A 27,141-nucleotide genomic window follows, 5' to 3' on the forward strand; every position below is an offset into this window, starting at 1 on the left:
TAAAAATCAGGCAAACTGAAGAGGTGTCACACATTGACAAGTTGTGTTCTTCTTATCGATAAAATACTGTAATTTTTTTATGTATAGTAAACTTGTATGTAAATAAATTGGCAAAAAAAAAAATAGTGATAGATGAAGTATAATTGATAACTGGTCTAACAAAATGGGTGGATGGATGGATGGTAGTGTGTAATAAAAGCAAAAATATATATATGCTATGTTCACACTGCAGCCCAATTCAGATTTTTTTCCCTCCCATCTATGCAACATGTGTCTGATGTTCTCTCCCCATGCAGTGTAAACAATAGGCTACAATTGCAATTTCTTCTTTATAAATTGGATATGTATGTGATGTGTCTGCAATATGAACGCAAAGTAACATTGTCAAATTTATATTTGTCTTTAATTTAATTCCATTTGAAACATGAAGCATTAAGTTGACATTTGTGGCAGCTCGACAGAGGGTTTATTTATTCCGCGAAGCAATAACGTGACATCAGCTTTAGTAGACGTATCAAACTCTCCATACATCACCTCATTTCCCCAAAACATTTCTAGTACCTTCTCCTGTCTCACTATTCTGGCGATATGAGATAAAAAGGCACGGACTTACATGTAAATCCATGTGATAAGGTGATCCCCGACGCGACACCATGTGGGACCATAATTATGTACTTCAGTATCAACACGGTGTCACGTTACGTCTTGTTTTGGGTGTGTGGCACTCGATGTCGTGCGCATGCGATCGGAGTTGCTTTAGCGTGACGTCATCAGCCACTGAAGATCTTTCCAAGAATGCATTTTGCTCGTCGACAGCCAATCGGTGAGCATCATTTTCCTTACTGCAAGTGATGGCACATTCATTTAAATCATATCTAAAAACACAATACCGCTTACATGTTCACAGTTCTAAACGCAGTTTATTATTTTTTGGTTTTACTTAGTTTGTGCTTATATTTTGAATGTTTTATTTCATGATACCGTGACTGTAAGTGGTGTTGCAAACAATGACTTCCCAGCCTGTACAGTGGTGACTATCGTGTTGAAAAAATACGATACTGTTCTCAAAAGAGGCCAGGTGTCCAGTGTATCGCTCTATCATATGTGGTTTCAATACAAGAGTAAGCAACTCTGCTCACAAATGATAGATCTACTTTGCTCCTCCTGTTGTGATGAATGGCTTTTGTCACTTAATTGGTGATTATCTGTTTTTGTGGCCACAAAACTGTAACGTGTTACGGGAGTCATAATTTTTTTTTATCGCAGTAACTCATTATATTATGTCGTTACTGACTAAATGTAATATATTACTGCAACACATTACTTTTGAAACGTGTTACCCCCAGCACTGCCAAGCTCACAGGAACATGAATGGTGAGTGAAATGATGGGAGAAAACACAATTTTATTGGCCACAAGTAAAATCACTACATTTTAGTTCCACCATGTAGATACATTAGTGTGACTGCATCAGCTGTTCAGCTTGAGCAGTGTTGGGCAAAGAGTCCTGCAGGTTTGAATGTTTCCTTTCTCCAACACACCTGATTCATATGCAAGCTCTGCATAAGCCTGATAATGATCCCATTTCATTGGAATAATGTATATATGTAAATAGGATGTAAATATGTACACATGTAAATTGAGCTTTTATGACACTGTATTTACACCACAGCGTGACCAATTTAGACCAAGGAGTTCATATTAGAGTTTTTGTTCATTTCAAAACGATAGCATGATCCTCTTGTGGCTATAACTGCAGTCTATCACAGTGTAAGCTCTGACTCGTCTGTTTATTATTCTCCCTTGACAGTGATATAACATTCATCAGATCACACATTCACTTTACCACAGTAGTTTATCATCGCACTGTGGTGCAATGGAGCGAGAAAATGACAATGTTTCAACAGGTCCGAGGGAGCAGAGGTTAACATTGCACTGGCGGCCAAGTCACAGCAAGGGACAGCAAACAGTGATGCCATTCAAACAAGGGAGACAAGGATAATCCTCAAATGGACATGGAGTATTTATTTTACCCATAACCCATCATACTGTTTATAATCTCTCAAGGGGTAATTCATTTATATATTGTGGGATGTAACAATAACCAAACATTACAATACTAAGATCACAAAACAACATTTATCACAATAATGTGGGGATGTTGACAATATTAAAAAGGTCACAATATTGTAAAAAAAATGCATATAATTTCCAATAACAATTTCTAATAATAACTTAATATTGAGGCACTTATTTGCTAATTCACGCACACATTGAGTGTCCTCCACATAATGACCCGGTTCACAAGCATATTATGTTTCCATTCATCTTACCATTAACGTGGATTTTAATCATAGAAGGGCCCAAAATGTCCCTTATGAAAATTAAAAAAGAGAAGAAAGAAAGAAAAGAAAATTAAATTGCACTAAACAACCAACCACCAAAGGGTGCTAAAACTGCACAAATGGGAATCAACCTGACTTTTTTAACACGTGTGCTGCTTTTAACTCATTCCCAGCCATTTTCACTAAAGCAACCCTCTTCGCTCCCGGCTGTTTGACTGAATTTTGACTGATTTTGCAAGGCCCACTATTGCCATAAAAACATGGAACCTACCAAAAAAAAGATTAGAGTCTCTTCTTTCATCAGGAAAAAAGTATATTTGCATCCATTTCCGTTTTGCAGCAATTAGCATTAGAATTTAGCTAAATTTAATCAATATTCACAAACATGTTGAAAACACTGGGGAAAAGAGCTTGTTGCAAGATGGCCCTGGTTGATCTCTTATACTCTGCTACCACCTGCTGGCCATTTTGTGTAATAACTACCACTTCTACTAACACTACTATAGGGATCAGCTATGTGTTTTTTTTTGTTTCGTTTATTTTAAGCAACGCCCCTCGGAAGTTATATGGTACCACAGTGCCCTCCAGCGGTCACTATCAGTATTATCCTCAAGAATCCTGCTGTTTGTAATTAATCTAAAGTCTACATAATTCGGGACATAAACTGACTCTGTTTACTTGACTGACATCAAGTGACTTCTGTTTAACTTTGTACACAACCTGTATGTCTGTCTCAAATGAATAATGTGTGTAACTTCTGCAGACATCTAAGTTTAGCTAATTAGGAAGCTTAGCGGATTCAATAATTTTATAATCGCGGCAGTGTTTGAAATGTGTTCAGAATGAGAAATGAAGCATCAGGCTTGTCAATTCTGATAAAAATTCTCAAATGCTATCCCAAAAGCTTGGCCTCATTCGACCAAGTCTGCTTCAAGCGCACGGAAGAGGCAGGGACTGCTTGACCACCTGCCCCGCAAGCTTAAAAGCCAGCGCGCAAAGAACCTCCTTCTCTTGCCTACGTTTTCTTGCCCACGCTCTCTCTAGCCCCATGAACTGTTCCTGACCTACACAGAAACGTGGTCGCCGAACACGCTGAGAGCGACCACTTGGGTTTTTTCTTGAGCCCCGGACTTGCAACCACACCGTGCGCCCCAAAGCACGCATCACAAACGCTCTCTGAATCACGCTGCGTCCCACCGACCCAGCTCCACGATGGATGTTACGCACCAAGCCGCTGTGTGCCAGTGACACACGGACTACTCCAGCGGTGCGCCAGCGACACCCTGCAGTCCCAAACCAACTGAACTGGGCTTCACCCGCCTCGGACTTTGTATGTACTTCACCACCAACTGGGACTTGTGCCATCTGAGGACCTGCCGCGGCCTCCACGCCACGCACGCACATCACCACCAACCGTGGACCTGCCGCAGCCTCTCAGCCGTGCGCCCATCACTATGAGCCGGAGACTCCGGTGCAGCATTCCAGCTGCACGCGCGCCGACCGCCCTCACCTCCAACGGAGTTTTCTTCACCTGTGGATTGACGCTCGCCGAGTCCCTCTCTCCCGTGCGCCTGAACCAGTCCGTAAGTGCATCATACCACTGGCGCAACGCTTTGATCCAAATATAAAAAGATTGACAGGTCAAAACTCTTCCATTTCTTTTCCCCATCCACCTTTTTCATTACCTTTTTATCTTAGTTAGTTAGGTTGCATGTTTTCTTTTGATCTTTTATTCACATTTTAATTCCGTTTCATTAATAGGTTAGGCTGTGACTGATATATGTGTGTGTTTATTAAACAAATTTGTTCTCTAGAGATTCCATTTCCATTTCAATTCTCTTATTAAGGCAAAGAACTCCATAAATTGACTATAGTAGCAACTTCAGATTATGAATACTTGATAATAGGATTTTCATCGTTTATTTTGCTCCTACACACTAGCAAAGTCGAGGACGCATCTGTACTTGCTCCTGCACTCGCTTGTGTCTTCTAACTATTTTGTTGACATTGGGATTTTTAACTACATTGTTGCAATATGCCTGGCGGAAAAAATAGCTGACGAAATTGAGGAGATAAAATCTTCTCGTGCAAAACTCAAAGAAATGGTTACCAAAATACTTGAAATGAAAGAGAGCATCGAGCCACTTCTGCAGGAAATTCAGCAGTTGAAGAAAGAGACACAAGAAAAAGATTGATGCACTGTCACCCTGGAACAAAAAGTAGATGATTTGGAACAGAATCTTCGAATCAACGATGTGATAGTTACAGATACCCAGATTAAACCGCACCGCGGCCCTCGGGGAGAGCTGCGGCCAGCACAAGTGCAGTTGATTCTGACCAAGCTTCAGCGAACGAGACTGTTGAACAGCAAGTGACAACTCAACAAAGAGATTTGGAATTAAATGTGGATCCAGCGCACATTCAGATGTGCTTTACGCTTCCAACTGGGGGGACACGACCCCCGGCAGTTCTGATCAGGTTTATTGACAGGAAAAAAAAGATTGCTCTTTTTAGAGATAGCTACAAGCTTAAAAGTAAACATGTCAGCGTCAATGAAAATCTTACAAAACGAAATGCTGACATCGGCAGAAGGGCGCGACCATTGAGAAATAATGGATTTATCAAGAACACATGGACAAAAGACTGTCGGATTTTCATCCAAACAAAAGAAGACTCATCTTCTCAGAAGAAAATATGGATCGTGAAAAGAGTGGAAGAATTGGCGGCGTTTGAGAGACATTTACTGCTATCAATAACTCACATCATTAAATTGTGGATTATGTGTTACCCAAATGAAATCATTGTAACATATTACTAATTAACCCAAAACTGGAGCTGTCATGATTTGAATAATGTAAATATAGCATATGATTACTTGCTGAAACGGCCAATGTTAACTCTTGTTTATACACCTGAATTGATAATGTTCCTGTAAGAATGTAAACATTGTCTGGCTCTATTTCTGCTTGGACATTTGTTGTAACATGCAAGGCTGTCGTGATAGGTTGTATTGTGGCTGCAATGTATCTGTTGTAAATAGTTACAATGAGGTTGGTGAACATGGTTCCGGGATGCGGCTAGTGGGGGCTACTCCGCCGGGTGGGCTGGCCTTGGTGAGCGCTCAGAAGTATCATGATCTAAACATCATCGGATGCTGGCAACAGTGGTGACTGCACTGACCAGAATGGAGTGAACATTGCTGTGGACGCAATAGGCAGAATGCAAGCCGATCTACTCTTCTGGAAGTCACAACGTGTGAAAACTGATCCAAGGTCAGCGAAGTCGCTACTGGTGAACGAGCATGCGCTCGCCTTGGCTGCTTGCCTGTTTGGGTGGGCCTTTTGGTGGCATCCGGGAACCGATTTACCAATTCCAAATGATTGGTACTAGCTGCAATGTACACACAGACTCAAGATGAACTGAGCAAGGAGTGTGCTGACTTAAGTCTGGGATTGATAACGATATGAATCAATGACTATCATAATCAATGTACAAACTAAATTCCCAAAAAGTTGGGACACTACACAAATTGTGAATAAAAATTTAATGCAATTATGTGGAAGTGTCCATTTTTAATATTTTATCCAAAATAGAACATAGAGAACAGGTCAAAAGTTTAAATTGAGAAAATGTATCATAAAAACTATGTTGATTTTAAATTCCATGGTGTCAACAAATCTAAAAAAAGTTGGTAAAAGGCCATTTTCACCACTGTGAGGCATCTTACAACAGTCTGCAAACGTCTGGGGATCGAGGAGACAAGTTTCTCAAGTTTAGAAATAGGAATGCTGTCCCATTCTTGTCTAACACGCGTGTCTCTAACTTCAACTGTCTTAGGCTTTCTTTGTTGCACCTTCCCCTTTATGATGTGCCAAATGTGCTCTATAAGTGAAAGAAGTGGACTGCAGGCTGACCATTTCAATACCTTTTCTTTTTCCTACTCAGCCATGATGTTGTAATTGATGCTGCATGTGGTCTGGCATTATCGTGTTGAGAAGTGCATCTTCTCTGAAAGTGATGGTGCCTGGATGGGAGCATATGTTGTTCTCGAATCTGAATATACCTTTCTGCATTGACGATGCCTTTCCATATGTGGAAGCTGCCTATGCCACACGCACTCATGCAACCCCATACGATCACAGATGCAGGCTTATAAACTGAGTGCTGACAACAACTTGGGTTGTCCTTGTCCTCTTTATTCAGTATGACATAGCGCCCCAGTTTTCCACAAATAACTTCCAATCGTGATTCGTCTGACCACAAAACAGGTTTCCACTTTGCCACACTATTTTAAATAACCCCTGGCCCAAACAAACGCCTTCGCTTCTTGGTCTGCTTTAGGAATGGCTTCTTATTTGTACTGTAGAGTTTCATCTGGCAACGGCGGCTGACACGGTGGATTGTTTTCACCCAGAATGTTTTCTGGAAGTATTGCTGAGCCCTTTCTGTAATTTCCCTTACAGTAAGCACTCCTGTCTGCGGTGCGGTGCCGTTTAAGAGACCGAAGATCATGGGCATCCAGTATAATTTTTCGGCCTTGACCCTTACACACAGTGATTGTTCCAGATTCTCTGAATCTTTGGATGATGTTATGCACTGTAGATGATGATTACTTCAACCTTTTTGCAATTTTTTGCTGGTAAAAGCCTTTCTGATATTACTCAATTATCTTTCTGCGCAACATTGGAGGAATTGGTGATTCTCTACCCATCTTCGCTTTTGAGAGACACTGCGACTCCGAGAAGCTCTTTTTATACTCCAATCAAGTTGCCAATGGACCTCATTAGTGGTAACTGGTCTTCCAGCAGTTTTTTTAGGTGCAATTGACTTTTCCAGCCTCTTAAAGTCAAAGACAAAGTGAACGTGGTGCCCCCAGAGGTTGCTGAGGAAATTACAACTCCCCTCAGTATCGTCTAAATTTCTCGTTTTTCGCCTTGACGACAATCCAAATAATCGCTACAGAGTGATGGGCAGTTTTGCATTTTATCTGTTATGGGACTTCAACTGTGATTCTCCGGTCCCAAATCCTGAGTCCTCACAGATAAGCTGTTGCCACCTCACTCAACATAGGAGATGCGATGCAGAGGGTAGGACATTTTGCACCAGGCAGGCAACTAATAAAAATGTTAGAACAATTGGGTGCATGTCTTTGTTTGGCATTAAACCCCTAAACGCAATCCATGCATTTTTGTGCATCCATTGTATTTTGAGTAAACCGCATCTTTTTCCCTCATCTTTCGATGGCTACGTCCCAGCTTGTTAGGACGATGTTGCAGGCATCAAATTCAAAAGGAGAAAATACTTGCAAAGATAAAGAAATGAATAACATTAATCATTTTCAATATTAAATATCCCCTTTGTAGTATATTTAGTTGAATATACAGTAGGTTGAAATGTATGTGCAAATCATTCTGTTTTTGTTTACACAACGTCCCAGCTAATTGGAATTGGGGTTTGTACTGCTTCATTTCTGCTTTTTAATTAATATCATTGATCTAATTTAATAGAAGTATGGTGTTACTACAAAGTCTCAGAGTTACAGCAAGCTATTCCGGAGTCATGCTTGTTAAATTAACTTGGAAGTGTGGTGGACTTGTTGCCAAGTATTAGCCTGATGTGAGCCAAAGCCTGGCCTTTTCTGCTGACACTGCCTCTTCTACAAACAGTTCTGTCTTTGCCTCGCTCCATTTTTTTATATTCTACCACTTACACTTGCCCTTCAAATATGCATGCCCCCCCCCCAACCCCCTGTAAAAACAATAAAAGAAAAACAAACATTTTTTTTCTCTTCCTATCAGATTATGGTGCTGACTGATCCTGAGTTTGAGAGCAGTGTGCTAATCAGCTCTGACGAAGGAGCCAGCTACCAGAAGTACCGCCTCACTTTCTTCATTCTAAGCCTATTATTCCACCCCACTGAGGAGGACTGGGCCTTAGCCTACAGTCACGATCAGAAGGTAAGATTGAGCTAGGTTTCTTAATGTGCCATCTTTGCTTGTGAACGGAACTTTTGATGTTGATTAGAGCTTGAATTCTTTTGAATTCATTTTTTTAGATCACATTTTTTCTTAATGCCATTTCACATATGTTGGTAGTCGGTAGGGTTGTCACAAATAATATTTTTGTAATCGATTATCCTATCGATTATTCCATCGGTCACGACAATTCATTAGAAGATGGCTCGGCCCCCGTAAAGTAGTGAAGGGTGTACTTTGATGAAGATTAAGTTTGTTCAATGCTAATTCACTTAAAAACACAGATTTAAAGTTGTGTTGTTGTTAGCTCGGGTCAGTTTGTCGTCATGCGTATCACATTTCTGTTTCCAACTTCTGCTTTGCAGTAATACATAAAAAATGTTTTTTTTTTTTTTTTTTAATTTTCAGTCTAAAGGGCTGTGTCTGCATGTGCACACTATTCTCCATATAGTGCACTACTAAGGGGGTTGCGCCATTTTGTAGGGGTGTCCAAATGTCCAAAAGGAAAAAAAATACCCCAAATTACCCACAATGCATTTTGAAAAGTAGTGAACTTCGATGGTCACTCAATCAGTTCATATAGACCACAATGCAGTGCAAGTATGAAAAAAAGAATGGCGCGAGGGACAGCGCAAGCGTGAGAATCAAAGCGCTACAATAATATATGCTACGGAAATAATTAATTCGTTTTAGTTGAAAATATGTACAACAAAGTAAATAAAATACAGTTTTAAAATATTTTATTCACAATAAATCATTTTAGATTAATGCGCAGGTTCGTCATGACAAGTACGGTGGTCACGTGATATGCGACGGGGAGCAAGTAGTGAGCTGGCTGTCCGAATTGTCAAACAGAATGAGTGCACTACATATTAGGCAACTATATAGTGCAGGACTATGTAGTGAATGAGGGGTTAGGGGTCAAGGGTGGACATTCGGACACAACCTTAATGTTGCTTTGCTGATATACATGCACGTCCGTCAGCAACAAACGCCCGTGCGGAAACACAAAATAGTGGTTCGACTTTTTTCCCCAGCCCTAGTAATCAAGCTACTTTTGAGCCCTCAAAAATCCCTTTGTGCGTGGGCACCACAGAGGACTGTTGTCAATGTAGCAATACCCGCAACCTGAAGATTGAGCTAGAGCCATATAACGATATACAGTACAGTATATCAGTATACAGAACATTGTCTACATCGCATACGTCATTCAACACAAGTGACAAAAAGAAGAGTTTGCATCCACAATACTTGTCCGATATGGTAACACTTATCCTCAGTTGTTTTTTTCTTCTTCTACTACTTGTTTTTCCGCTTTGTATTTTCAGCAGTCTGGATGCCCTGTGGCGCTATTGGGCCTCTTTTTGAACAAATCTGAAATGGTGTTCAATTGTGATTACTGTGCAATATCCACTGATATTTTTGTTATCTCCCAGGTGTTTTGCTGTACAGTACATATGGTGAAAAGTCAAGTGTGAATGATTGATTGCTCACTCATTTAGATCCGGCAGGGTCTGGCTCTCAATGCATAGGGCATCAGATAGTTTTACAGTTTCAAATAAGCACACATATTAGATTTTGTGGGATGAATACTGTATATAGTAACTCTGTAAATTGTCTTCTATCAAATACTTCCACGGTGTATGATCATTTATTCCACACATTTGTCACTGAAAGCATAACAGTGACATGACATTGAAACTCAGCTAATGCTACTCTGCACAGAAAGAGGAACTACTCAAATCAATTACGGTATCAAACAGTGTTGTGGGAATATGAGTGAGAGAGAGAGAGACAGACAGACAGACAGAGCGACAGACAGAGCGACAGAGAAAGTGCTGATGTTTCATGTTCAGCATGGTGTCCTAGTAATAAGTGAAAAGGCTCTCATCTGCTAGTATTGTGCATTACACTGTACTGTATATAAAATATGAGGTGCATCTGGCTTGCAATCAATTTGGCAAGATAAATAGCAGCCGCATCGATTGATCTCAGAGATTAAATATACCTCAGTAATGAAGACCAGTTACAAATCAAGCAAAACAGTTCAATACGGTTGTATGGTAGCTGAGGCATGCATTTCGCAAGTCAAACTTAACAAGACAGTTAGGGCCAACCCAGGCAGTCAGATAAATTTGGTATTTGCATCATCTTTTAGACACATTGGCACCAAAAGAAAAAGTACCAGAAGATGACTGCTTCAGCTACACTCCCACAGTTCCCCCCGAATGTGTCATCTGCAGACATCCTAAGGGCGGTTAAAAAAATATGTTCTTCATCTCATAAGTCAAGAGTTTACACAGATGTTAGTGGTCTCTTCATTCCCCTCACAGCCTCTACCCTCCATTTTGACATTCAACCCAGCAGCAGGCAGCTTTAAACGGTCATTTTCAGCTTGTAACTAGCTAATAGTTTTCAGACTGTGTCACTCTGAATTTAATCAGCAGTGTGTTGATGTTAGGGATTGGAAAAGTGTGGCTTTTAATGGCATGCCGGAGTAAAAGTATTCTGTACTACATCAAAATCCATGATGGGACAAATCGAAAAGCGCAAGCTGTTTTGTTGTAATTCCTGATTCTCTTTTAAGGCTTTAAAAAAGCAGGTCACTTCCTTCCTTGAGCATATTTATATATATATTTAGATTATATTAAACTCACACTGACCTTTCAAGACTCTTATCTTTTTGGAGACAATTACAGATTGATCAAGTCTCTAGTTGGCTTCAGAAAATAAAGTCGACATTGTGCCAAGTGAAGGAATTATGTAAACAGTCTCAAAAAGACAACACAAACTGAAATTGTGTCTCACGGGATGTGTTCCAAAATTCAAATGGACATAGGTTTTATGCTAAATAAACATTTGGGGTTTTATTTTTTGGGGGGAACTAGTGAATGTGTTGTTTCTCCCATCTATTGAGCTCACTGACATTCATCTCTGACATATTTGATCATCAGTTTCCCAGCTGGGCCTAATTAACGGAATATTTCTTTAGGAGGATGTTCTACATTATTTGGAAAGTTATAACCTTTAACTCATTTGCTCCCAAAAATATATAAAAACGTTCTGTTTTAAACATTGCCATGGTCCCAAAAACGTATTTATATGTTTTATGTGTGTGTGTGTGTTTTTTTTTTTTTTTAATGCTAGACCATATAGAAGGATTTGATGCAGCCTCTGAACTGAAGAGGTCTCTTAAAGCAATGGTAGTTATTACAAAAGGGCCAGCAGGTGGCATCATATTAAGGGAACTTCTAAAAGGCACTGATGAGCACCAGGTATTTGAAGCCGCTGTTGTCGCTGGCGTCCCAATGAATTCTCGGCCTGCAATCATTATGCATTATGCTGAATTTCATCAAGCCATTCTCACAAGGGGAAACATTTTTAGTGGGCTCAGAAAAACTTTAAGATTAATGTTCAAATAAAGTGAATAAATTGAATACTATGAAACTTTGGATAATCCAGTTGGATTGCATTCTGGATGGTTGGTGGATGGCCAAACTAATTCAAAGTTTCAAACCAAGCCAAATTTTATTGTTATTTTTGTTTTATTTTATTAGCATTAAAAAAATCAAGCACTGAGCAAAGTGCTGAACAGAAGTAAAAAGAATACTATGTATGATGTTATTGTGGCAATTGGCTTGTCCCACCAGGGGTTGCCACAGATGCCCTTCCTAAAGCAATCTACTCATTTTTTATCCAGGCTTGGGACTGACTGTGACTGTGTATTGGAGCACTATCAAGGAATTAAAGCCAATACATCTGCAAGACATCACTGCAATAATATAAATGTATAAACGTAATTCAACATTTTAAATGTACTTTTATACATTTATATTTATATTACATTTATATTATTGCAGTGATGTCCTGGCTTTGATTCCTTGATAGTGTTCCAATACCCAGTCACAGCCAGTCGCAAACCTGGATAAAAATGAGTAGATTGCTTTAGGAAGGGCATCTGTGGCAACCCCTGGTGGGACAAGCCCATTGTCACAATATCACCACACATAGTATTATCTTTACTTCTGTTCAGCACTTTGCTCAGAGCTTGCTTTTTTTTATTTTTTTTATTTGGCTTGGTTTGAAACTTCATCCCCCTGGTAGGGTCATACATGGCAAACAGGTCCTAGATGAGGGACCACACAAAGCATGGCTCAAAAGACCCCTATGCTGAATGTAAATTTTGGATCGTGGTTTCCATTGCCCATGGTTTCCCTTGCCCGGACGCGGGTCACCGGGGTCCCCCTTTGGAATCAACGCCTGGAGAACTTCTCTTTTATCCCGAGGGAGGCGGTGGACATTGAGTCTGAGTGGACTATGTTCCGCGCCTCCATTGTAGAGGCGGCCGATCGGAGCTTTGGCCGTAAGGTAGTTGGTGCCTGTCGTGGCGGCAATCCTCGAACCCACTGGTGAACACATTGGGCCTTTTTGGCCTGTGGGACTCCGGAGGCTGCTGACAGGTACCGGCCGGCCAAGCGGAAGGCAGCTTCGGCGGTCGCTGAGGCAAAAACTCGGACATGGGAGGTGTTCGGTAAGGCAATGGAAAATGACTTTTGGACAGCTTCAAATAAATTCTGGTCCACCGGTGTCTCAGGAGAGGAAAGCAGTGTGCCATTAACACTGTGTATAGTGGAGATGGGGTGCTGTTGACCTCGACTCAGGACGTCGTGAATCGGTGGGGAGAATACTTTGAAGACCTCCTCAATTCCACCGACACGTCTTCCTTTGAGGAAGCAGGGTCTGGTGACTCTGAGGTGGGATCTTCTATCTCTGGGGTCAAAGTCACTGAGGTGGTTGGAAAGCTGCTCGGTGGCCGGGCCCTGGGGGTGGATGAGATCCACCCGGAGTTCCTAAAGGCTCTGGATGTTGTGGGGCTGTCGTAGTTGACACACCTCTACAACATCGCGTGGAACAGTGAACCAGCTCTACACCCTCAGCAGGATCCTCGAGGGTGCATGGGAGTTCGCCCAACCAGTCCACATGTGTTTTGTGGACTTGGAGAAGGCGTTTGACCGTGTCCCTCGGGGAGTCCTGTGGTGTGTGCTTTGGGAGTACGGGGTACTGAGCACCCTGATACGGGCTGTTCGGTCCCTGTACGGTCGATGTCAGACTTTGGTCCGCATTGCCGGCAGTAAGTCGAATTAGTTCCCAGTGAGTGGCTGGACTCCGCCAAGGTTGCCCTTGTTACGATTCTGTACATAACTTTTATGGACAAAATTTCTAGGTGCAGCCGAAGCATTGAGGGGGTCCGGTTTGGTCGCCTCAACATTGCATCTCGGCTTTTTGCAGATGATGTGGTGCTGTTGGCTTCTTCAAGCTATGATCTCCAACTTTCGCTGCCGAGTGTGAAGTGGTTGGTATGAAAATCAGCACCGCCAAATCCGAGACCATGGTCCTCAGTCGGAAAAGGGTGGAGTGCCCTCTCTGGGTGGGGGATGAGATCCTGCCCCAAGTGGAGGAGTTCAAGTATCTTGGGGTATTGTTCACGAGTGAGGGTAGGTAGGTTGGAGCAGGAGATTGACAGGCGGATCGGTACAGCGTCTGCAATGATGCGGACTCTGTATCGGTCCGTTGTGGTAAAGAAGGAGCTGAGCCAAAAGGCAAAGCTCTCAATTTACCGGTCGATCTACATTCCAACCCTCACCTATGGTTACGAGCTTTGGGTCGTGACCGAAAGAACAAGATCCCGGATACAAGCAGCCAAAAATCTCCCTTAGAGATAGGGCGAGAAGCTCGGTTATCCAGGAGGGACTCAGTGTTGAGCCACTACTACTCCGCATTGAGAGGAACCAGTTGAGGTGGCTCGGACATCTGGTTCGGATGCCTCCTGGACGCCTCCCTGGAGAGGTGTTCAGGGCATGTTCCACCGGTGGGAGGCCCCGGGGACGACCCAGGACACGCTGGAGAGACTATGTCTCTCGGATGGCCTGGGAACGCCTTGGGATCCCGTCGGATGAGCTGGTTAAAGTGGCTGGGGAGAAGGAAGTCTGGGCTTCCCTGCTAAAGCTGCTGCCCCCGCGACTTGATTTCTCAATGAAAACAGGCACTTCCCAAAAGCTGCACCTGCTTCAATGTAAAATGTAACAAACAAACAAAAAGGTTCAGTGTAAGAAAATCTGTGTTTTCGATATAATAAAAAAAATAAAGTGTCTGTACAAGAGCAGCATGTGATGACTGTAGCAATTTGGACTGTAACAATTTGTTGAGTCACCTTATTGTTTCAATCTAAATGGTAAAAATAACTTGCACTGACACGTTATTTTTTACCATATATATATATATATATATATATATATATATATATATATATATATATATATATATATTAGTCATTACAATAGCAGCATTTGATGACTGTAACAATTTGTTGGACCCCTTACATTTAACGGTAGTGGTCTGTCTCCAGTAATGTCTTTCCACTGGAACCAAAATTAGCTCCATACTGATACATGACTAATCTACGGGTATATTTATCTTCAACCTCCAGGGTGCGGTTAAAATAAAGTAAAAAGCTCAGTGAAAGGTTTTTGCAAAAAGAAAAGTTTTAAGAGCCCGTTTGAAAACATCAATAGGCTGTGGAGCTAGCCCTCAGGCGGTCGGAGAGAGCGTTCCACAGCCTGGGAGCCACCGAGAAGAAGGCCCGATCGCCCATAGCGCGGAGCTTGGATTTGGGAAATTGAAGGAGATTTGAAGATGTAGAGTGGAGGGTTCGTGAGGAGGTCTTAGGTTTGAGGAGTTCTTTGAGGTACCGTGGGGCATGACCATGAATGAGGTGAGGAGGGAAACCTTTTATTCAATTCTGAGGGACACCGGGAGCCAATGCAGTGATTTCAGGATGGGGGTGGTGCACGTGGTCAAACTTGCGCACCACCATCAGGATCATGGCAGCACAGTTCTGGATGTTGTGTAGTTTCTGGATGTTCTTACCAGGAATCCCGATGAGGAGTGTATTGCAATAGTCTAGCCTGATGGAGATAAAGGCGTGGACGACCTTCTCTGCATCTGCCAGGGATCTTTGACATCCTCATTAGTCAGGTTTCCATCCAATCGTTTCAAATTTTTAAAGCAAATTTACTGAAAACACGCAAAACGGACATGCGACTTATGCCTGTTTCCATCTGTTCTTCTTTTGTGAATATTGAGAGGGGACTCAATATATACGCTATAGAGATGTGATCCACCAGTAATTTAAAAGAACAGGAAGCGACTGCGCCGTGCGATGACATTGCACGAGTTTGCTTTTGTAATTCTTAATAAACCGTAGCGTTTCTTTGCTGTTTTTCATCTAAAATTGCATTCATATTCACTTCTTTAATTCATTCCCAAAAGATTTCTGTTTCATCGTCCCACCAAACATACCTTACTTTATTGTCCGACATTGCATTAGGACTACAAACATACGTGTGATGTAATATCTGGTCAAAACGTGTGACGTGTATCCGGCCTTGCCAGCGGTTATTCGCACAGCCAAAATTTGCATTTTACTTTTTTCGATACGCTTCAAAATCCACCCCCTCTAAGCGTAAAAACTTTTTTTGCAAATTTTAGGCCCTTTTTTTAATTTCTGCCGTTGTCATTCAGTTTTATTTTCGCATTTCTTGAAAATTAGAACACAAATGGGTGGATGGAAACCCAGCTATTGTTTACAAACATATGTTTTAACAATACAAGTAGTTCTCAAGTTACAAACACAATGGGTTCCGAGGTTGTTTGTAAATTTGTAAATCGAATCACATTAAATTTTGTTTCAAAATTAAATTTAATCAAATGATTGTTTTAAATAAAATAATAAAAATATGTAAAAACAAATTTTAACAAATTAAATTATATACCTTATATATACTTTCTACACAGTACATAAATTAAATTAAAAACAACATACATTAAATTACATCATCCATCCATCCATCATCTGAACCACTTTTCCTCAAAGTACATAAAATGTTTACACAGTACAATGCAATAAAAACAAAATAAATATGCTTACTGTACATAGATGGTGGAGGAGTTATTGAGTTGAGTTCATGTGAGGCTGAAGTGGAATGCATTACGTATTTGGTGTAACGGTCTCAAGAAACTATGTTTTCAGACTGTCTATGAAGTGCACATGAATTGTGATTGGTGCGTATGACTAGTCAAGATGGCGGCCGCCGAGTCAGATTCAAGTGATTTCGAAGCTGAAGAGATATTGTACGCTTTGCTACTATGCCAATAAACAAGACGACTGAGGGCTGCTTTTCATGAATATCCTCCAGGAATTCTCAGAAATGTACTCAGTGTGGCGCCAATATTGAGTGCATAAAGAGTGCGTGCGCCGTGGATCCTGTGCCGTTCATCACCAGACAGAGAGGTAGTTGAAATGCGCAAATGGCGCGGTACTGCTCGGTGGGTTTGTGGAAGAGAGGGGCACGACAGTTCAATACTGTACCATAATATATGATGTGGTGCGCACTTAAATATTAACTTTCACTCAAAATACAGCTTCTATGGAAAACAGTCAGCCTTTTTTCATATCTGCGAATGTTCGTAACTCGGACGTTTGTAACTGGAGGACTACCTGTATATCAATTTCAATTAGTTCAGCTGATTCAAGTCCTCAAGTCTTATTTCAGAACTCCCACGCCAGCCTTGACGGCTTGAAAAAAAATCCAGGAAATGCTACTAGGCCCACGTCACACACTCAGTTATATTTTGATCAGAGATGGGAAATAACGAAGTACAAATAGTTAGGTACAGTACTTGAGTAGTTTTTTTTAGTACTTTGTACTTTACTGAGTAATTATTTTGTAGTCTACTTTTTACTTTTATCCGTTACATTTTAACATGAGTATCTGTATTTTTTACTTGTTATGTTTTCAAAACAAGGACATTACTTTTGTTCTTAAGTGCATGAAAACGATTGAAATACTTGACCTGGAAGAAAAAAGCAGCGTCAATGTCTCCTGGCTCCGCCAATCATATGAATCGTTACACACAGTGCCCTTCATCCCAACTTGTGATTGGTTCTACGGCAAATAATGACATGACGTGCAATTGGCTAGATTAGAACACCCCAGAAATGACGAGGGTAATGCGTGCCACAACTACAGAGGATAATTTTAAATTGATAAGAAGAACGCTGCAGACTGCCAGTCAACAATATGAAAGAAGGTTCAATCATGTCAGGGAGGAGTGGACCAGCAACATAAGCGAGTGATACTCAACACTGTTGACTCCACGCAGGGCAAGTCAGAGAGCCAACTGGCTGATGTATACCCATGCCAAACAAAATATGACAAGTCTTGCTCCATTAGTTAATATCTTTCAAATTGACGTAGAACTAAACATTCGTTAAAAAAAATACTTTTTACCTTTATTCGTCAAGTACATTTCAGAACCTGTACTTTTTTTCTTTTTTTTTTACTTTTAGTTAAGTAATTATTTGAGTGAATATTTTTATTTGTGAGGCCGAGAATTGGTAAAAAATATATATATATATGTTCTTGGCTCTAAAGGTAGAAATATGCAACAGCGCCCCCAGCTCTATTGGTAGAAATGTGGTAATGTGCTCCCGACCTAAATGGGTTAAAGCAGTGCTTTTTTTTCTCTTTTTTTTTGTCAGCCATCCCGTTGGAGCCCTCTTCGGCTTGGGGCCCCTAGCAATTGTCTGCTTTGCCTACCATGTTGTGACACCTCTGCTTCCAACACTGCAGTTTCACTTAGCTTTTTTGGCTTTGACATGATAGTGTTTCCATCTTGCAAGTGGAGCCCAGACCAACTGACGATTCATGGGCAGAGATACTCAGAATTTAACAAATTTAGAACAGTTTGTTGACAGGATTGCATTCCAGCGACTCAACTATTTGCAAACAAACATTTGAAAAATAAATTTTCTGTTATATGTTTCCTTTACAAGTTATAAAAAGTGTGCTTCCGAATGCAAGGTCAGATTTCACAAATCACCAATAGTTTGTGGAAATCGCTGTGACGCATTGAATCTTTTTTTTTTTTTTTTAGCTCAGTATTGTTCGGTAATCTTACCGATTCAACATGACATCATCATTGCTCGCTCTTTGTGTGTGTGTATGTGCATATGTGCGTGTGTGTGAGTTTGTCAATTAAAAAATTAATTAAAATTAATTCACCTGAAACCTATAAAAAATCCTATACCCTTCACCTAAACCGAAAACTACAGAATCCCGCTAGAGTTTTGAAGTTGTCAGGAGACCCGAGGAAGGATCAAAGAAAATAAAGAAAAGTGAAATCCAGCACTGACCAGACACCACCTACTACCCACAGGGTTACAAACCAGAATCTTTCACCAAGCCCAGAAACCAACAAATTAGGGAGACCTCAAGAGACCAAAGAAAAGACTAAAGGAAGGAAGGATAGATGAAGCAAAGTGAGATCCACAAACATCAGCCTCCACCGATTCAGCGACTAAAGGAAGTAGCAGATTGTGTTTGAATTTTGGTAGATGCTGGTGTGGTTGATCTGGCATGCATGAAAACCTCCACCAAAGAAGGGAGCCGTCGACCCCAACCAGGACAGGGACAGGGCAAGCACAACCTCCCAGGGCCTGCGGCAGCGCCAGGGACTCGTGGAATCTTTTGGCTGTGCACTATGAAACAAAGAGCAAAACAAGTGGCCTTAATGTGCGTTAGGAATCACACAGCTTGGGTTGTTTGCACTCTTGCGCAACAATAAGAAGTGCTGTGTTTGTGTGGGCTTTTACCTAGTACTCCAGACAAAGACAAAAAAAAAAGTTTTTCCTTGTTAACATATAAACACTGGATACAGAGTTTAGGAAAATCCCCAACTTGGTGAGTTTTACAAATTGTTTTTAAACATACTTTTGCATGTGGTAACAAAACACAAAATACTTTTCTTTTTTAATAAATAAAAAAAACTAACGACATGGCCTAAGTCATGAGCCTGAACAGGTGAAGTGAAAGAGCAAATGGACAGATGGATATATGACTCATAAGAAGAATTTCTTATTTGTGACCCTGAGTAAGCAAATATAAAGACTTAGCAGACGGTTGAAACAGTTGCAAAATATTGTTAAATGGAACTTAAATACTTAAAACTTAAAATATCTGATTATGCTTTTAATCAGTCTTGGCAAAGTGAAAAGTGAGTGCTGAAGAAAACTACAAGTAATATAATGGCTACATGGCAACATGCAGCAAACACAACAGATGGAGTAACTGCTGCTATGGCAGATATAGGCTTTTGGTAATCCATTGTCAAAACAGCAGATGGAAGTGTCCGTGCAATGTATCCATAGAAATGAGAAGACATTTGCACAAGTGATGCTTGAGAAACCGCATATACAGTAGTATCAGACAGTGAATGTACACATGATGTTAAAGAGAAGAAAATAATGAAATGATGAATATTAGAGATGCACTGTTACAGCAATACTGCAATTTGTACTCTACTCTCACTCTGAAAATGCTCTGATACTGCGGCAATCGATACCAGCTTGTCATATGTACGTATGTATGCATGTATGTATGTATGTGCAGTTGTGCTTAAAAGTTTACATAGCCTATGTAAACTTTAGAGAGCACCGTATGGTGAGAAAAATGCTCAATGCCTATAAAATCCAAACTAATGTGGCAATTGGTTTTGATATTTTCAGAGGATGAAGTTGACATGAGTAGAGATGTACATGTGATTTTCTTAGCATTTTTGCATCACTAAGCGACCTTTAGCTTTTGTACATTTACCGTTGTGTTCATTGGTTTTCATACCCCAAAAACTTTCAAGCACAACTGTATGTAAATACACACACACGCACGCACACTCACACACACATTCATACATACTGTACATACTGAACCATTCTGTCCTTTCTGAGCATGAAGTGTGAAGTGAAGTTAGGCAGATAACAAACAGTTCAGCAGATAGCAGACACTCCGGTTGAAGTTTACTGTACTATAATACTAAATAAAATATAGATAAAATATAAATAATAAAATATAGTACTAAGATCTTGCCAAATGGAACAGCATCACACAATGTAACATTTTGGTATCAGTATTTTAAGAGTGAAAGTACCAGAGCTGGCTTCAGGCAGCAGTGTATGGGCTCTCTTTTTGTTGACAGTGCAACTGAGGTCAAGTGTAAAAACTCACACATCTTGATTTCCATGCCGGTGTGAGCTTCGTATAGCGTTTGGGAATTTGGCAGACGACTCTGTGCTGTGTGTCAGGCATTTCAGCAGACCGAGGGTATTTTCCTTTGCACGCCCCAAGGGATAACACATGGACACCAACAGGTGAAAGGCAGTCTCCAAGTGCCAACCTCACAGCGGTGAACTGTGATTGCTTTGTGTGTCGATTTCCTGCATAGACTCCAGTAAATCAGTTCCTGCTTCCACCATGTGTGTGTCTGTGCACAATGAAAATAAAGGGATAGAAAGGTGCCGGCTCCATTGGCCGCGAAAGCTAGTCGGCTGTGTTAATGCCCACAACGGTGCAAAAGAAAGTCAAGTCAAGTTTATTTATGTAGGCCTTAATCACTAAAGTGTCTCAAAGGGCTTCACAAGCCCCCAGTTCACAGCAATTGACAACATCCCATGGTGTAAACTCCCCTTCCAGGTAAGCAAATGTCATAGAGAAACCCAGTTGGGGAAAAAAAGAAGGAAACCATGACAAGGGGTCACAAGTGGAGGGACCCCCTTCAAGATTTAAAAGGATGCAATAGATGTCAAGTAGCTTGATCTGATGTAAGGCTCATAGTCAGCAAGATCAGAAGGTGCAAAGCTATGTAATATTTTATTGTGCAAGTTGGCAAGTACACGGGTCATGTGATCAAACTGTCTAGTCCGAGTCAAGAGTCAACATTTTGTACTAAATGCAGGCATGAGTATATTTTCATTTGGAATTAAAATGATTGCAGAAAATACGACTTTATTTTGCATGGAGCTGCAAATTATATACTGTATATGATTCAATTTTTTTTGCATCGTTTTATTTCATTATTAAGGTGCAAGAGTTTTAATGTGCCTTCTTTTTTTTCTTTTTTTTTCTGGGAGATCTCAGTATTGATCATTTGAAATGTCATCATCATTGTTCTCCCTTTTTTTATTTATTTTTATTTTATTTTATTTTTTTTATGTGTGTTTGTGTGTGCGTGCGTGTGTGTGTGCGTGCGTGCGTGCGTGAGAAAGAAAAAAAAAAAAAAAGAATTCCCATACCGTTCACCTAAACCGAACACTTCAAAATCCAGCCAGAGTCGTGGGGCCGCCAGGAGACCCGAAGGGGGACCAAAGAAAAGAAAGAAAAGCGAAGCCCAGCACCGACCAGACACCACCCACCGGGCCACTAACCTTCACCAACCCCAGAGACATCTAAACTCCAACAAATCAGGGAAACCTCAAGGGCCCAAAGGAGAAACTGAGGAAAGGTAGAAAGGACAGACGAAGCAGAGTGAGATCCACAGACACCAGCCTCCACCGAATCAATGACCTGAGGGAGAAACAAATTGTGTCTGAGTCTCGATAGATGCTGGTGTGGTGGATCTAGCATGCATGAAAATCTCCACCAAAGAGGGGAGCCGTCGACCCCCGCCAGGACAGAGCAAGCGCAACACCTCAGGGCCCCCCAGGCCGCGGCCGTGCCAAAGGACGACCCCCGGGCCCCGCAGGGGCCACCGGCCGGAGAGCAAACCCCGGAGCAGGAGTGCCCCCAACCCAATGCAGCAGGACGGGGCACTGCAGGCCCACCAGGCACCCCACCGGCCCACAACCCCCCCCCCCCCAACCCAGCCCCAACCGCCCCCAGGTCCCCAAATCCCCAGACACCCTCCCCACCTCAGCACCCCCCACCCCGGCACCCCCACCACCGCAGCAGAGGGAAATGATATCCCCCCCTGCTCCGATCCACCCGCCCCTCAGGCATGTCAATGAGCGTATGTGGTGCATTAAAATAAATTAATGGGGGGGGGGGGGTGCACACGGACAGGCGACCGTAGCACTGCTCCATACTGCGGCCTGCCCCAACCGATGCCCCCCCCCCCCCAGTTGTGTGGTGCATTAAAATTTGGAGGGGAGCTGCAGGGCGGAGACGGTGTCTCCACCCCACCCCACTCCCCCCCAAAGTGTGTTATGTGCCCTAAAATGCATTGTGCAAAACTAGTGCAGTGAGTTAAGAGGAGCGACCAGCTGGGCCCCCCCCGCCCGGTTGGAGGCGCACCCGCCCACCAAAACCCCCACCCACCCCACCGGGACCCCGGCGGGGCTCGCCCACCGGAGCGGGGCGGGCACAACACCAATCCCGCCCACTCCCCCGGCCCCCGGAGCGCCGAGACCCGGGCCACGGATGGAACCCCCGGCCCAGGGGAGGGGGAGGAGGGCGGACAGGGGAGGGGGAGGGGACGGGGGAAGGAGACGACAGGAAGGGCAGGAGGCAGCGGCAGGGCTGCAGAGAGAGGGGGAGAGGAGGAGGAAGGGCAATGAGGGAGAAGGGACAGGGAGGCGGAGGACGGGCGGGGAGAGGTGAAGAGGGAGAGGAGGAAGGGGGAGGGGAGAGGGAACCACGGGGCACCCCGGCGGCCCACAGGCCCCGACCCGCGTCGCCGGACCCAGAGCGACGGACCGCGCCGGGGCGGCGCCGCCCCGGACACCAGGGAGAGCCCCGCAACACAGCACCCCCCACGAGACCCAGGGAACGACCAAGACGCAGCCGCCACCCAGCAGCCAACAGAGGGGCAGACCCGCCCACGCACAGCCAGGGGGGACAGCACCTGTAGAGTTAGTCCCCTGGCATGCAGTGAATCCGAATATTAGCCCTTAGTGCCCATTGGAGGTGAATCTGCTCGATCCTGTTGGCAGCAACTGGGTTCCTGACTATAAAAATACAACCATTAGTTACAAACTGTCAAATGCAGAGACATCAATGTAAGTTATCACGATGTGGTGGCTCTCGCTAACAGGCAGAATTAAATAACCAGAATTAGGTTAAAATATTCTATATACGTAGACCATATTTCTATGAATTTTGATATTTGTTTTTTATTTGAGGCCGATATTTTTTCCATTAAAATGTGATTTATGAGGAGGTTAGACCATTGGTCGATATTCAGAGTTTGTTTATTTTTCCAGTTAACAAGAATTGTTTTTTTAGCGATAGTAAGGGCTACAAGTGTAGATTGAAATTGTTTATGTGGTAGGTCAGTTGTTGTTAGGTCACCTAGCAAACACAAGTTTGGAGATAAAGGTATCCGATAGTCCAAGATAGCGGAAAGTTTTTCTAAGACTTTAGTCCAGAAATACATAACCGGAGTGCATAACCATAAAGCATGAAAATAAGTGTCTGTAGTGTTTTGTAAACACTGGAGACAAATGTCGGAGTCGGAGAGCCCCATTTTCTTCATCATATATTGAGTAATGTATGTTCTATGGATAATTTTGTATTGGATAAGTTGTAAATTTGTGTGTTTTGTCATTTTAAATGCATTTTCACAAACTTGAATCCAAAAGTCAGATTCCGGAGCTACGTATAGACAAGTCTGTCTCCCATTTTAAGATGGGTAAAGACATTTTATCCGTATATGAAAGTAACTTATATATTTTTGAAAGTTTTTTTGTTGTTGTCGGAGAAAACTTGGTAATATCTTTAGCTAAGCCAGGCGGTTGGAGCGTACCCTGAAGTGTTGGAATTTGTTTCTTTATCATATTTTTAACTTGCAGATAATGTAAAAAATTTCCGTTTGTTATTTTGTATTTTTGGAGCAAAGATGTATATGATATAAACATATTATCTGAGAAGAGATGGTGAAGATGTGTGATTCCTTTCTGCTCCCACACACCTAAATAAAACGTTTGGTTGTTAATTCTAAAGTCATGGTTATGCCATAGGGGAGAAAGCCCACAGGGCTCCACTTGGGCTTTTGTAATTTCTAATGCCTTCCACCAAGCAGTCAGGGTGGCGGAAATCATTGGGTTTTTAAAACAATTATGTCGCTTAATCGATGTTGTAATAAAGAGTAAATCTAGAAGTCTGAGGTTATTACAATCCTTCTGTTCTAGTTCCAGCCAACAGTTAGTATCTCTGTTGGGTTGTGCCCATAGAATGATATATTGTAGCTGGTTAGCTATATAGTAGTACATAAAATTTGGTGCCTCTAGACCACCTTTGGATTTACTTTTCTGAAGAGTAGATAGACTAATCTTTGCTTTTTTTTTTTTTCCAGTAAAATTTTGTAACGGCTGAGTCCAACAACTGGAACCATTTAGCCGTAGGTTTAAATGGAATCATTGAGAAAAAATAGTTTATTTTAGGTAAAACTTTCATTTTAACGGTGGCTATTCGTCCTATTAAAGAAATAGGAAGATTATTCCAGCGTTCCAAATCACTATGAATGTTATCCAGAAGTGGAGAAAAGTTTAAATGAATTAAATCAGTTAATTTAGGTGAGATTTTTATGCCTAAGTATTTTAAATTACCTATAGGAAATGAGTAATGTGGGTCCTGGCTTGCAGGGTTCCATGAATTTTCTGTAATAGGTAGAAGTGTTGATTTTGTCCAGTTAATAGAATAATCTGACAACTGTGAGAATTTAGTTATTAAGTTAAATACTTCCCTTAACGAAATCGCCGGGTTTTCTGAATAAAGTAAAATATCATCGGCATATAGATTAATTTTATGTTCTGTTACCCCAGAGTGAATTCCTTGAATCCTTCTTTCCTGGCGTATGGCTATTGCAAGTGGCTCGATAAATATTGCAAATAATAAAGGGGATAGTGGGCATCCCTGTCTTGTGCCTCTCTGTAAAATAAAGCTCTTAGATATAATCCCGTTAGTAGTAACTGTAGCTTTGGGAGAATCATATAATACTGACACCCAGTGGATAAATGATTTCCCAAAGCCAAATTTATTTAAAACAGCAAAGAGGAAGGACCAGTTAACTTTGTCAAAAGCTTTTTCTGCATCCAACGATATAATAACTGCCTTCTTATCATGCCGCTGTGACATGCTAATAAGGTTAAAGATCCTCCTAATATTATTAGTAGAGTGACGATCTTTAATAAAGCCTGTTTGGTCGCTATGTATAATTGTCGAGATTACTGTTTCTAGTCTAGATGTGAAAGCCTTAGTAATAATTTTGATATCAGTGTTAATTAGTGAAATCGGACGGTAACTTGATGGAAGGGTGGGGTCTTTTTCTGGCTTTAATAAAACTTTAATTGCTGCTGTATTCATGTGTGGACGTATGTAACCATTAGTTTTAATTTCTGTTACTACTCTTAAGAATAGCGGAGCAAGCATTAGCCAGTAGTGCTTAAAAAATATAGCCGGATAACCATCTGGGCCAGGTGCCTTGCCATTAGGCATACTATCTAGAGCACTGTACAACTCGTTCATAGTAAGTGGCGCTTCTAACATATCTTTATATTCAGTAGTTAACTGAGGCATATTTAAGCTACTGAGGAATGCCTCAATATGCTCAGGGTTAGGTTTGTTAGTTTCTGAGTATAGGTTGCGATAATAGTTATAAAAAAATTGATTAATTTCTTCTGGTGATTGTGTACATTCACCAGTTGTCCCTTTAATAGCCGTTATAAGAGATTTTTCCCGATTGCGTTGAAGTTGGTTTGCAAGAAATTTACCTGATTTGTTATTATATTCAAAGTTGTTGTATCTCAATTGTTGTATTATAAACTCTGTCTTTTTAGTTAGCATATCGTCTAACTGTATTTTTGTATTTTGTAAGTCAGTCCATATTTGGTCATTTGGGTTTATTGCGTACTCATCCGTCAGTTGTTTAATTTTATCTTCCAAGTCATTTTCAAATTTTTGATCCTATTTCTTTTTATAAGATGAATATGATATAATTTTACCTCTGATTACTGCTTTCCCAGCTTCCCAGAGAAGAGATGGCGATAGGCCTGGAGAGTCATTTATTTCCAAAAAGTCTGCCCACTCTTTCCTTATAATTTTATCAAACTCTGCATCGTTTAGCAGTGAGATGTTAAAACGCCATGTTGGTGGTGGTTTAAAGGTATAATCAACTTGTAGGGAAAGTGAGACTGGTGCATGGTCGCTAATAATAATAGGATGTATTTTTGTAACAGTTTTATCAGCTATAGAGTTATTTGTAAGAAAATAATCAATTCTTGAAAAAGACCGGTGTACAGCGGAAAAGAAGGTAAATTCCTTCTTATTTGGGTTTTTAAGTCTCCAGCTGTCGACGAGGCCAAAATCATCCATATATTCCCCTATTACTTTAGTCGATTGTAATCGCCTTATACATGTTGTGTTATGAGAACGGTCTATTAATGGATTTAAGACTGTGTTAAAGTCTCCTCCAATAATAATAGTAGAGTTCGCTGCTAAATCAAACAGCTGAGAGAAAAATTCATGGAAAAAGGCCGGATCATCATTATTAGGGGCATATAAATTGCCAAGTGTATATATTTTATTAAATATAGTTACCTGAATAATAATGTATCGGCCCTCTGGGTCTGTTATTATATTATTTAGAGTAAAGAGTAAATTCTTATGTATGAGTATACAGACTCCTCTTTGTCTGCTGTTATAAGGGGCAGAGTATGCTTGGCTAAAATTCTTATCAATAAGTAATTTTTCTTCAGATTTTTGTAGGTGGGTTTCTTGCAGGAGGCTAATATCTGCTTTTAATTTTAAGAGATGGTCTAAAGTTTTTATTCTTTTTGCCTGTGAGCGAGCGCCACAAACATTCCAGGAAACCAGAACTAATTTATGCATACAAACAATATAGGCTCAGTCCTGTGTAAATATCTGCATAGGCCATTTGTCAATACTGGCATGTTATAGGATAGAATCAAAGTAGTTAGGTGATTTATATAATTTG

General features: G+C 41.3%; 1 protein-coding gene across 5 annotated transcripts in view; it reads left to right on the forward strand.

Annotated features, from left to right (window-relative positions):
- Positions 1 to 27,141, forward strand: part of sorcs3a (sortilin related VPS10 domain containing receptor 3a) — a 300,196-nt gene that overhangs the window by 171,062 nt on the left and 101,993 nt on the right. For all 5 annotated transcript variants that reach the window (XM_077570516.1, XM_077570517.1, XM_077570515.1 and 2 more), the window contains one exon: positions 8,143 to 8,301. In XM_077570516.1, the coding sequence (XP_077426642.1) occupies positions 8,143 to 8,301 (159 nt within the window). The remainder of the gene's footprint in view (positions 1 to 8,142; positions 8,302 to 27,141) is intronic.

This window comes from Vanacampus margaritifer, chromosome 7, assembly GCF_051991255.1.
Source record: "Vanacampus margaritifer isolate UIUO_Vmar chromosome 7, RoL_Vmar_1.0, whole genome shotgun sequence".
NCBI classification, from domain to species: Eukaryota; Metazoa; Chordata; class Actinopteri; order Syngnathiformes; family Syngnathidae; genus Vanacampus; species Vanacampus margaritifer.